Genomic DNA, 13,163 nt, shown 5'->3' on the forward strand with positions numbered 1-13,163 from the left:
GTGGTGCTGTGGGTTAAACCACAGAGCCTAGGACTTGCCAATCAGAAGGTCGGCGGTTTGAATCCCCGTGACGGGGTGAGCTCCCGTTGCTCAGTCCCTGCTCCTGCCAACCTAGCAATTCAAAAGCACCTCAAAGTGCAAGTAGATAAATAGGAACCGCACCGGCGGGAAGGTAAACGGCGTTTCCGTGCGCTGCTCTGGTTTGCCAGAAGCGGCTTAGTCATGCTGGCCACATGACCCGGAAGCTGTACGCTGGCTCCCTCGGCCAATAAAGCGAGATGAGCGCTGCAACCCCAGAGTCGGTCACGACTGGACCTAATGGTCAGGGGTCCCTTTACCTTTAGGAGCATATTTTAGGATATACTCCCAGATTCGTCCTTTCTCGCCTTGCAGCTGGGCTTGAATTTGAGTAACGCCAAGAAGTGAAGACTCAAGTGCACACTCTAAATGCACTTCTAACTCCAGCTGTAATTGGGTGTGTCTTAAATTTGGTGACAGAGTGTTGTATCCCATGATTGTCATACTCAGCATAGAGCCTTTGTATGTTGTTCAACTGAGCTTTACTCAGAGCAGACCCACTGCAATGCATTCATCTAACATAGCCATGCTTATTATTTTTCCTGGGTCTGCTCTTGAGTAAAACTTCATTGAATACCACTTGAGCTTAATGGACATGACTAACTTAGCTCCATCAGTTTCAGTGGGTCTATTCTGCACAAAACGTGGTTTGGTACAACTCAGGAAAAGGGTTCTAAATTCAAAAGGCACCAAACTGTACCTATCATCATATATAATATGGCCCTGCACCTGATATCAGATGATGTGCAGGTGGATGTGGCTTAGTGAAAACTACACATGGGACAAATGGAAAGGCCTGGTAGGTCTCAGTAGACCTGTGGGCCTGAGGTTCCCCAATGCTGTTTTACTTCCTGTCACCCCTGAAAAGAACAAGTTTTTTTCCTTCTCAAATTTGAATAAAAAGTCCTTCAGAAACTATGTGGGTCATTTTACAGAATAAAAATAACAAAATAAAACCCTCAGATCTAAAGGCAGAACTGTGTTAGAAACCCAATTATAAGAACAGAAGGCCTCCTAAAAGGTTAACTTGATTTTCCACTTGACATTTTTGGAGATGGAGCCATCATTATATCCCAACATGAATCTAGAATTGTGCTCACTGGCCTATTCCTAAAAAGTTAGATAGAGAGCTGATCCCCAATATCTCTATGTGTATGTTCTGCGGAATCTCATCAAGGACCACAAAACATTGCATCAAAATGAACAGAATCCTTCAACAATTGGCAGTTCAGAAAAACAGACTATCCTCCCACACGGAAACACACTGTGAATTAAGATAACAAGGATTTGCTGCTGTTTGGATAATTGAGAAGAGTGCATTTATACTGCAGATGTAACTAAATACATTTGTCAGATGTTTGTTTGCTTTCCCAATGAGCACATGTAATGTGTGTTTGTCATACGCTTTGTGGAGTAGGCAGGCCCCAGGCTACATAGAGGAAGATGAGATGCCAGGCTAGTGGGTTTAGTGCTAGGCTAGTAGGTGAACTCTTGGTTTGGATCCAGTCAAACCGTTGTGGCGTTCTGTCGAAGGAATCTGGTGTCAAAGTGAACCCATCATGGCACACATTGGGGAGTAAGAGGGTGGACTTGTTTGACAGTCAAGTGTTTGAGAACTGGAAACTCCCTTCGCATCTTCACCTGACTGCTGCTCAAGATAAGCGTGATTATAATTAGCTGTTGCTTTAAAGTGTCTGCTCCTGGCCATGCGCTACGCAGGGTAGGGAAAGTCCAAACTGGGTAATTAGCCTTCTTAGAAGATTCCAGAAGAAGCTGGGAGATAAAGTAGCAGGTGTTGAAATAACCAGGCCTTGGATTTCTCCCTCACCCTGTGGAAGGAGATAAATGAAGCTAATGCGCCTGGGTCTTGAGGTGGAAGCCGCGGCATTCAGAGATAGAGCTGTCTCCTTTGCAGACAGGCAGCCCACAATACAGGCTCCTTGTTTTATTGCAGAAGATTATTATTAAGAGTAATTTAAAGATCAGAGTGATAACTGAAAATTGACTTCAGTGTCTACCCCACCCCCAGCCCCAAGTTCACAGTCTTTCCCCCCCCCCCTCCCTCCCTTTGGGTGAAATTATCTGTAGTTTGAGGATTAAGAGCCTGAGAGGAGTGAGACTGTGTCTGGAGTCTGGAAGTTATCTCAGGGTTTTCAGGGAAGTTAGCCAGAAGATAGCTGCACTTTTTTTTTTTTTAAGTGGGAAAACCTGTTCTGAATGCCAGACGTTATTAACTGGAAGCTGACATTTGAGTTCATAGAATGAGCAACATTTAAGAGATCACATTTAAATGCTTTTGAAGGAAACTTCCCGCTGGTAAGCCATTTGAAGAGAAAACATTTATTTTACAAATGGTTTTCCTCTGTTGAATTTCCCAGTTTTATTTCGCAGTGTGTTGCCTAGTTTTTTACTCCTTCCTTTTCTCTTTCATGTCTCTAACATGCTTGCCAGTATGTTCTTACGTTGCCCCTTGCCAGCATGGCATGAAGTATGTAGTATTTATTGAAATTTGTTCTGCTTAACAGAGCACTAAAGCCTGCTCTTTACAAATAGGGCCAAAAGCCAGGGCTGGTGGAGGAATGGTGCTTTTCTAGCCCATTCCTTTGCAGATTCTTTTTGTCTCCAGCAATCCAAAATGCTGATCTGTGTGTGTGTGTGTGTGTGTGTGCGCGCGCGTATGCACAGCCTGGTTTTCCTGCTTGATGGCTTCAAAGTGTACCTGTATTTTATAAGAAACCATTTCTTTGATGTGCTAAAGAGATGAATAGCAAATGGAAGTAGCATTATAGTGACAACTAACAAATTCATGATCCCAAGATACAGGAGTCATGCCAGCTCCAAGAGAGAATTTTCTGAGAAAGTAACCGTCAAATTGATGCCATCAGGAAAATTAGTTCATTGGGACACAGATATTTTATTAGGAGCTACGGCTTCTCAGTGGGTGATGCTTGGCTCTCTCAAGCTGCTTTGGGGTTGTTGTTTTCTTAAAATCAAGCAGTATGTAAGTTCTGTGAAGTAAATAAAATGGGCAGGTGACAAGAGAAGCAAGGCACCAATTGCATCATAAATTGATTTTTGATTTTATTGTTATTTACGCTTTATACCGTTGTTACCGGAAAAATCCGAGGGCTCCCTTGGACAAAAAGTAAAGACACCAACCAGAGTAAATTGGAGCAAATCAGCAGCCTGTAGGCTTGGCCTTTATTGTACTGTTGCAGCAGGGTGTTCCCCTCACTCGCAGGAGAGAGGAAAGACCCAGAACAATGGTGTGCAAGACCTTATAAAAACTTTTGAAATTCCCCTTCTCTAGGTCAAGCCCACCCCCAGAAACATCATGCATACATTACAGAAAGGAGGGGTTGAGGGAGGAGTTGTGGTGGTAACCTGAGTGTCCTGTCACCTGGCTGGTTCCCCTCTTTCCCTCCCTCATGAGTCATTTTCTGAAGACAAAAGGTAGTTGCAGTTTCCTGCCCCCTGAGGGGGAATCCAATCACTGTTCTTTTGTTATAGTCCATGTTGAATCCACTCGTGTATGCAGGGTTGATGGTTTTCTGTCTGAGACCATCAGGGTTGGCATAGCAACTGGGCAGGGCTCCTGTGGATGTGCTGCTATGCTCAAGGAATTATGGTGGCCTGTATCAAACCTTCCCCATTTTGTAGTCCTTCCTTCATGGAGTAAAATAAAAGTGGAACAGTGCAAATCTGATGTATGGTTGATTTTCTATGAATTTATAACAGAAGTGTAGCGTATGTAGTGTGTGAGTGTGAGTGTGTGTGAAGTCTGTACAAACTGAATGATGGGGGGGGTTCCTGCTACACCGTATTTTATGCTTTTTTTGTAGCCTCAATTAAGTGTTTTAAATTTGTTGTTAGCTGCCCTGAGCCCGGTTTCCTGAACCGGGAAGGGCGGGGTATAAATAAAAAATTATTATTATTATTATTATTATTATTATTATTATTATTACTGGAGTCCTGTGCACATAAACCAAAAATGGTCCAACAGAGCATAGAAAAGCACTGGATTGGACACCTCAGCTGGAACTGCAACAAAAGTGGCATCCAAGGCACTATTTGGTGGGCATTTGCCCCTAAAATCTAACTCTGAATCTTTACCTCTGGAATTCTTCAAACAAACATTCTGAGAGGAAGATTCCTTAAGAGCCGTTGCTGTTGAGAATGAATTTGAATTCCTATTGAGAAGTTCACCTTTACCACCCTGGAAACTGTTCTGTCCACCACAAAGCAATCATCAGCACCATAACTTTCGTGCTTAAATCTCATGTTGAGAGCAGCCACTTCCTCAGCAGCCAGTACAGAAGCCAGTCAGGGGTTCTGCTTTGCCTCCCCAGTAGCCAATGGTTTGCCATCCCAGTCCCCTTCCATGCTGCTACTGAAGAAGTGAAGGGACTTGAGCTAGTGAAGCAAGACCTGAGCACTCCACTGAGCCAGCCCCACCAGCTGTCTTCCCAAGCTGCAAGGTGAGAAAGAGGAGTCCCTTTCTCACTGTGCAGTATGGAGAAAAACTTGTCAGAGGGTGGGAGGAATGGAAACACAACAGTGTGTGCATGCTTTGGCCCCAGCCATTCACGACTTTGGCCTCACCCACTGTCCTCCATGCACTTTCCCTCAGAAGAACAATGGCTCCCCAGTCCTGGAGTAGACAATATTGCAGTAGATGGACTGGGGGCCTCATCCTGTACAAAGTAGCTTCATATGTTGATATGAAGTTGTTGGTTCAGAGAACACATTATTAAACATTATTTCTATGCAGCAATCCACAATGCTGAAATCTGAACTTAAAAAAAACAAACTAAAGTAACCATACATTGGCTAGTTGTTATAGAACGTTCATAGACTAAAATAATAGCCTTGTGTAAAAATTTTCTTGAAATTTTTAAATGCCACCAACACACCCAGTAAAATACCTTCTCCAGTAAACCTCTGAAAGGAATTACCGTATTTTTTGCACCATAACACTCACTTTTTTCCTCCTAGAAAGTAAGGGGAAATGTCTGTGCGTGTTATGGAGCGAATGCCTATGGATGGCGGGGGGATCTGCTGCAGTCGTGAGCAGAGGATCCATGGTTCCCCTTCCTTCCCTCCTCCATGGCTCACTTTGAAACAACAAAGCGGGAGAAGAGCCGCTGAGTGGGGAGGAGAGAGGGACAGAGAGCCTGCATGCTTTAAAGGAGCAAAGCGGGAGAGGAGAGGAGCCGCTTACACGAGTCCGGAGCTGTTTCTTTCAGCGAGCCGGGGAGGAGGGAGAGAAGCAGAGCCTTTAAAGGAGGAAAGCGGGAGAGGAGAGGAGCCTTCTCCTCTTATACCCCTCTTCTGCATTATTAACAGCATCCTTCTCCACCCACCCCACGCGTGCTCCTTGTCCCTTGAGTGCTTTTCCTTCCCTCCCCACTTAAAACATGGTTACAAAGCACGGATCCACATGGATCCTCAGGATTTTTGCACTGGGTCACCCCAAATTCACCATCAGATCACATAGCATGCCCATGGCTACAGCTTGCACCAAAAAAATCACGCACCCACTGTTGCCTGGGGCCGCAGTGGTGCAAAATCGTGGTTACAAAGCATGGATCCTCAGGATTTTTGCATTGGGCTACTCCAAACTCACCGTCAGATCACATGTCTGTGGCCACAGCATGAACCACAAAAATCATACATCCACTGTTTCGTTTAGAATATTTTTTTCCTTGTTTTCCTCCTCTAAAAACTATGTGCGTGTTATGGTCGGGTGTGTGTTATAGAGCGAAAAATACGGTACTTAATTGTTTCTCATTCCAAGGATCGGTTTATTTTGTTCTTATGAAGATAAGTCCTTTTTCCACATAAGGTCTTGGTTACGTTAAAATACAATATTGGTCAAAGGATTGCTTGATGTTGCAGCAGTGGTGTTTATCATGGCATCCACAACCTCTGTGTGACTCTCCCAAAGAGAGCTCATTCATGTTGTAACTGCAACCTTATTTATATATTACTCTCAAAATTTGAAAAGGAGGACATGCACTCCACCTCACCCCAGGTATCGTCTGAGTCTGAAAATCAACATATATTAATGTAGACTTCACGGAAGGGGTAGAATCCGTAGAAGGGCTGTAGGAAATTCATTTTTCAAATATGGCTAAACATGAGAACCCAAGCACCTGAGGTTTGCTTTTATACTGTAGCTGTCAGTTAGTTCCAGAGTTTAAAATAGCATTTCTACCTCCGTTTGGTTGAAGGGCCCACTGTGGGATTTGTCTTATGGTAAGGCGATGTCGGGGGGGGGGGACATCTCGGTAGGAGAAGAACTTACTAGCATTGCTGACCTATGCAAGAAAGAAGGAGCAATTTTATTCTGCATGCCATTTTGGCATTAAAGCTATAAAATGCCCTAATGCTTTTCTGGCTCTCCCACTGAAAAGGAGTGCAAACATCACTTCACGATTGCAACACAGGAAAATGTGCATTAGCAAGACGCACTTGAATTTCTGCCACTGAAACTCCTTGAGATAATATCAGGTTTTTACTGTAAGCATGCCACAGAGTTCTCCAGTGGAATACAATTATCTGGCTTTCCAACTTGCAAGGCAAGGAGCCCCCTCCATAAAACATTTTCTTTGTAGACCAAGAGTAAATAGATCTTCAACCCTGTTCCTGTCCAGTGTCCAAGAATGTGAGGCGTCATTGCTTAGCATTTCAAAGAACGGCAGCTCTTAAAGGTTATGAGCTACCACTAATTGTTTTCAGGGTACAGGAGTTTGATCTTGAAGCAAGACCATCTTTCTTAAAAAGAAAGACTTAAATAGTTGGGTCCGTTTTACCTTAGGAGAGAGAGAAAAGAAGGTTGTGAAGTAGTTTTGAGAGGGGTAACCATGTCAATTCTTTGCAGCCAAAGCACCTTAAAGATGACGTTTTGGCCTTAGTTTTGTCACATCTAATGAAAAGTATTTGGCTTACAAGAGCTTAAGCTGCAATATATGTGTTTATAAAGTGCCATGGGGTTCTTTGTTGTTTTTGTAGGTCAGAATGCAGAAAAAAATATGGGAGGGAAATGGAGAAAACCGTTGAAAGAAACTGATAAGCAGCAGTTTAAGATAAATAAGGACTTTGCATAATGTGCCATCAACATAGTAATAATAATAATAATAATAATTTATTATTTGTACCCCGCCCATCTGGCTGGGTTTCCCCAGCCACTCTGGGCGACTTCCATAGAAACAAAAAATACAGTAAAATATCACAGATTAAAAACCTCCCTGAACAGGGCTGCCTTAAGATGTCTTCTGAATGTCAGGTAGTTATTTATCGCTTTGACATCTGCTGGGAGGGCGTTCCACAGGGCGGGCGCCACTACCGAGAAGGCCCTCTGCCTGGTTCCCTGTAGCTTTGCTTCTCGCAATGAGGGAACCGCCAGGAGGCCCTCGGAGCTGGACCTCAGTGTCCGGGCAGAACGATGGGGGTGGAGACGCTCCTTCAGGTATACTGGGCCGAGGCCGTTTAGGGTTTTAAAGGTCAGCACCAACACTTTGAATTGTGCTCGGAAACGTACTGGGAGCCAGTGTAGATCTTTCAAGACCGGTGTTATGTGGTCTCGGCGGCCGCCCCCAGTCACCAGTCTAGCTGCCGCATTCTGGATTAGTTGTAGTTTCCGAGTCACCTTCAAAGGTAGCCCCACGTAGAGCGCATTGCAGTAGTCCAAGCGGGAGATAACCAGAGCATGCACCACTCTGGCGAGACAGTCCGCAGGCAGGTAGGGTCTCAGCCTGCGTACCAGGTGGAGTTGGTAGACAGCTGCCCTGGATACAGAATTGACCTGTGCCTCCATGGACAGCTGTGAGTCCAAAATGACTCCCAGGCTGCGCACCTGGTCCTTCAGGGGCACAGTTACCCTATTCAGGACCAGGGAGTCCTCCACACCAGCCCGCCGCCTGTCCCCCAAAAACAGTACTTCTGTCTTGTCAGGATTCAACTTCAATCCATTAGCCGCCATCCATCCTCCAACCGCCTCCAGGCACTCACACAGGACCTTCACCGCCTTCACTGGTTCTGATTTGAAAGAGAGGTAGAGCTGGGTATCATCTGCATATTGATGGACACCCAGTCCAAACCCCCTGATGATCTCTCCCAGCGGCTTCATATAGATGTTAAAAAGCATGGGGGAGAGGACGGAACCCTGAGGCACCCCACAAGTGAGGGCCCAGGGGTCTGAACACTCATCCCCCACCACCACTTTCTGAACACGGCCCAGGAGGAAGGAGCGAAACCTTAGTACGCAATTAATTGTGGTGGCAGGTAGCAGCAATGCGTTTTAAAAGAGTTGTGGTTGAATACAAGGTGGGTAGGTCTCTCTGTGGCTGCTAGCCATGATAGCTAAAAGGGGAACATGCATGCTCAGAGACTGCATACCTCGACTACCAAATTCCAGGCTTTTACAACAAGTGATTGATAACACCGTCATAACCTGCTTATAAAATTTCTAGGACATCTGTCTTGGCTACTTGCTGTTGACCAAATGCTGTAGATCTGGAACTGCCATGCCAATTCTCATATATCAGTTCAGCGCTATGGACTAAGTACATCAGAAATGAAACATGAATTCGTGTGTAAACCGACACACCAGTTAAACCAAGTGGTGGGAGCCAGCAGTATTCTTCTGTTGCTCTTACTCCTAAATAGTTACACCCAATTATATTTGTTACATGGCTGGTGGAATAACCAAAAATGCTGGGAAAAATGTGTTCTATATGAATCGTGCACACAGTTTTATTGGATGTGCCTTTTTATAAGTAGAACAGTTTATACTTGGGAATTTGGGAATTTTTCTAACTTGAGGGTGCAGCTAATTGACTGCAGATTCAGCTAGTAATCTAGCCTACGAAGCCCAAATGTACTTGTGTTATGAAGGACCTGAATTTTAAGGGAAGTTATTTGTTTTTACTTTATATCTTCTCCTTTTCTGGGGTCATCAGGCTCATATACATACATACAGAAACTGATATATCAATTATTGTTTTTGAAGGTGAGGTTTTGTTGTTTGAGAATCTTTGTGGATTTTGGAATTAAAGCAGCAACCTACCAAGCAATCCAGTTATCTGTTGCTTCAAAATCGATAACTTTGGACCTCTTTTCTCTAGCAAAACATATATCCAAATGTACCATCTCAGAACCTGCTCCCAAAATACGGGGCTTATTTTTTTAAATGAATAATGAGCAATAAAGCCAGCTAAGAGTGTTGTTTTATACAGTCATGCATTTCCAGGGCATTGACTTAGAACAACACTATAGGAAGTGTGCTACATCCTCTTTGTATTCTTAAAGAGCTACCACACGTGTGTGAAGTGCTATTGCATTGTCCTTCAGTAAGAGCTCTAAATGGAGTCTGGCAGTTGCAGTGTTTTGCATGGTACTCTTTGGCTCAGCAGTGATAAGCAATAGACAGTCTGGCTCCTTCAAGGAGTCCTTCAGCAAGTCTGAGCCCTCAGCAGTTCCAAAACTCTCTGGCTGACTTTCCCCAGTGGACCATTCATTTATCAGGAAATGAAATTGGTTACAGGATTCCTCGTATTGCCAAACCTCACTGACGAAATCTGGTTTATTGCTAGCTTCAGAAACTGCAAGAGTACATTAGCTGGCTTAGTCTTGCTCTAAGTTTCTTTCTGACATCGTCTGAAAAGAAAACCTGTTCTGTTTAGATTGTAAAGATTCAGGACATTTGTTTGAATATCTATATTCTCATGATACAAACCAATTGATAATTCCATGTCCCCAACAGTTTCATCCCTGAAACTGGGAATCCTTTCTTTCTTTCTTACATATTTCTTCTTCAAAGCTGAAAATCTTTCACCTGCTAATACACTCTGTTTAACAGTCTAAACAAAATTTTGTCGCTATAGATCAGATTATGCACATAGAGGGTTATTGGGGGCAAGGGGAGGATGACTGCACACTATTTTAAAGCAGGCAGTCTTGTTTATATGTTTGTGGGGTGAGGCGAGACAATTTGTTGTAGCTGTGTGATTGATTTAATAATTTTTACCTCACTCTTCAGCCAAAGAAGCTTTCAGTGGCTTACAAAAATCAGTGGTAGGACAATCCGTGCCCTCAGCTTTACATTTTAAAAGACATGACACACAGAGACAAAAGGATGTGGAGGGAGGAATAAAAGAAAACAAGCTCACACACAGGTTCTTAAAGTTCTTGTAATGACCAGGTGAGAGGGAAATCATTCAGGTAGCCTGCTGGAATGTCTGCTACTAGGTGATGCCCAGGGACACCTGGTCTCTCAAAGAGGCATTTGTCGCTCTGACAGGGACACAGGTTGTTGGGAAATGTACATTCAGTAACCATTGTCATTTTCATCATTTGGAGAGTGGGGGGGAAAGAGATCCGTGGTTGCTTTTTAGCCTACAGATATTCTCAGTTACGCTGAATTTTATAATGCTGTTTTACAAGGGATCCAGTAAACAGTCTGGACGCCCCTGATTCTGCAGCACTGCTAACCTAAAGCAGGCGTAGACCTGGTCATGACCACTAGGATATCCATGTAAAAATGGATATAATTAATTGTGAAATTCATTTTAAAAAAGATTTGCAAACATGAGTCTCGAATTTTCTAAAAATCACTGCTTTTATAAAAATGGTATTAGCTGAGGTGATGGTGATTATTATTTGTTACATTTGCAGACTGCCATTGACCCATAGATCTCAAGGAGGTTCACAACATAAAATTACAGTTAAAAAAAAATATATAAGATCAACAAATTTAAACGGGCATCGGGTATCAGACAGCCAAGGTGAAGAGTATAAAGAGTATAAACCCATTTGTAATGAATCCTATGCATGAATGTCCAATTCCATACACAATATTTTCTGTTTGGGAACTGTTTCGTAGTACTAAATACATAAAGAGAGTGGTCTTCTTCAGGAGCACACACATGTATAAATTTGCAGCCAGCCTAATTTTATGCAGATCTGCACCATTTATAATGTGGCAGGAGTTGCTCATGAGAGTTATATTTCCAAATGCCTGGATTAAAAGATGTGCATCTTTTATTGTCTTAAAGCACAGCATGGACATGAGACTGTTGGAATAGGTGCTGCATGACCTGTATATATACCTAAGATCTTTGAAGCATACACTTACAAATGTGCAGTTTAGACCCCTAAATGTCTGAGGAGCCTCCATGCATAGAGTACTTGTCCACTGAAGAACATTTGCCACAAGATGGTGGCAGCAGGGGCAACTTTGAGGGCAGGGCGAAATGGGTGGGCCCATTGCCATGTGATGTGGATCTTTTTCATATGAGTAACACCTGGAGAGAGCTGGAGTTTTGTCTTTATTTGACTTCTCCCTATTTCCATGCTGAATCCTAATTTATTGCATTAACTTCTCCATTATTAATAAATCCCAAACATGTTAACCCAATCTCCCCATCTGTTTTTTTAAATAACTTTTTTTGTCAATTTTGTGTGTTTTGCCAACTGCTTACAGGAACAACTTCTAGCTTCTTCCTTAATGTAACTAATAGTAGTATTAGGGGTTCAAAATTTAGCTTGTATCATCATTTTCATAATGCCAGCTCACATGAATTCCCCAAATTTTGCGGAAAAAACCCACCCTTAATTAGTTTTCATCTGGTATGTGATATGATCCAAAAATCAATATACTTTACAGCCATGTTGTAGTTGTTTTCTCTTGTTTATTAGCGATGACTCAGTGGGTAGTTTAAGAATCTCATCCTCTGTCTGTACACTTCAGCCCATCTTCCTAACATTTGCTTCTGCAATCAGCTACCCTGTGACCTGCTGGGGATGTTTGGCTGTCTAGTTTGCAGTTTCTGAGCTTTACAGAGTCTCACAAGACCAGTTCTTGTCTGGTGCCAAACTAGTGGCCTTGCTCATTGTCTAGACCCTACAGGGATGAAGCCATTTAAAATAAAGGCTAAATAAGTGATTCGGTCTTCCTGAGTAACAGTTAATCACTGACATTGTCAAGAATTCTATAAAATCATGTTTTCAAAGCCGCCACAGCTGTTAAAAACAAAATTACAAGCCTTATTAATATAGCTTCTTCCCTTTATTTGAAGGGAAAAAATTAATAGCAAAATTCCTGGAGATGAGAAGCTTTCATCCAAAGCACAAAAAGGTCACACCGCCTTCTTCCAACCCCACCTTTATACCTCAGTTTTGTTAAGCTGAAAGTGGTTTCTGTTTAGCTTGCTTTCTGTTAGAATTGGATTTTATTATTATAAAATTTCCATAAACCTTGGGGTTCTCATTTTGCTTTTAACTGACCTTATTCACACAACACCCTTGTGAGGCTTCATGTAAATAGCTCCATTTTTAAAGATCATCATTATGTATCTGGCAGCTCAGATACCAAGTCAGCCAGTAAATTCATTGTTTTGTACCTAAATTACCCTATAATTCCTGAATGGGGCCATGTTCTTCTTCTGTTGTTGTTGTTGTTTTTGTTATGGATCCTCATATTACAATGAATTACTTCTGAACACACTTGAGGGATTTGATGAGCCCAAAGTACCAAGGTTGCCCATGATATTTCTGCTGTGGGTGAGTGACTTTTCCTCTGCTGTAAGGTGATTAAACCACATAGTCACTCCAAATGCAGAAATACAGTGGAACAGTCCTCCATCAGAAGAGACTGCCTATTGCATCTGTGCATGGGTTTTTTCTCTCAGCCTTCCTTTTTCCAGTCAGGAGGCAAGCCCAGAGCAACGACTCCTACAGAAGCATGGCAGGCTCTTCTACGCACTAGAAGTAAAACTTTTCAGGTGTAAGAACAAAACACGCATTCAATTTTAATTTGGATTCATCCATGTATGTTTAGCTTAATAGCACTATGGTATCTGCTCTCAATTAACGGCTTGCACCAGGTTCTAGATGCCACTCAAAATTAAGTCCAGCATCCTTGCCCCTCTGGTTGGTTCCAAGATCAGCTGCCCTAGGACACAGTCATTCAGGGTGTCTAGAATTTTTCACCTCTTCGTCATGTCTGGAACACACATATAGCCAGGCTATATTATAATAGTTGAAGTCACCATTACAGTACTACATTTCCTCTTTTAGATGCT

At 42.8% G+C, this 13,163-nt stretch overlaps 1 protein-coding gene across 9 annotated transcripts in view; it reads left to right on the forward strand.

Annotated features, from left to right (window-relative positions):
• Positions 1 to 13,163, forward strand: part of DYM (dymeclin) — a 165,312-nt gene that overhangs the window by 133,513 nt on the left and 18,636 nt on the right. Inside the window, exon 17 of one of the 9 annotated variants that reach the window (XM_083402825.1) lies at positions 327 to 2,713. The exons of the other annotated variants lie outside the window; for them this stretch is intronic. Within the exon in view, the coding sequence (XP_083258951.1) occupies positions 327 to 403 (77 nt within the window). The 3' untranslated portion in view covers positions 404 to 2,713. Of the gene's footprint in view, positions 1 to 326; positions 2,714 to 13,163 lie in introns of those variants that run through there. 9 annotated transcript variants of the gene reach the window in all.

This window comes from Podarcis tiliguerta, assembly GCF_965153285.1.
Source record: "Podarcis tiliguerta genome assembly, chromosome: 11".
Classification (NCBI taxonomy): Eukaryota; Metazoa; Chordata; class Lepidosauria; order Squamata; family Lacertidae; genus Podarcis; species Podarcis tiliguerta.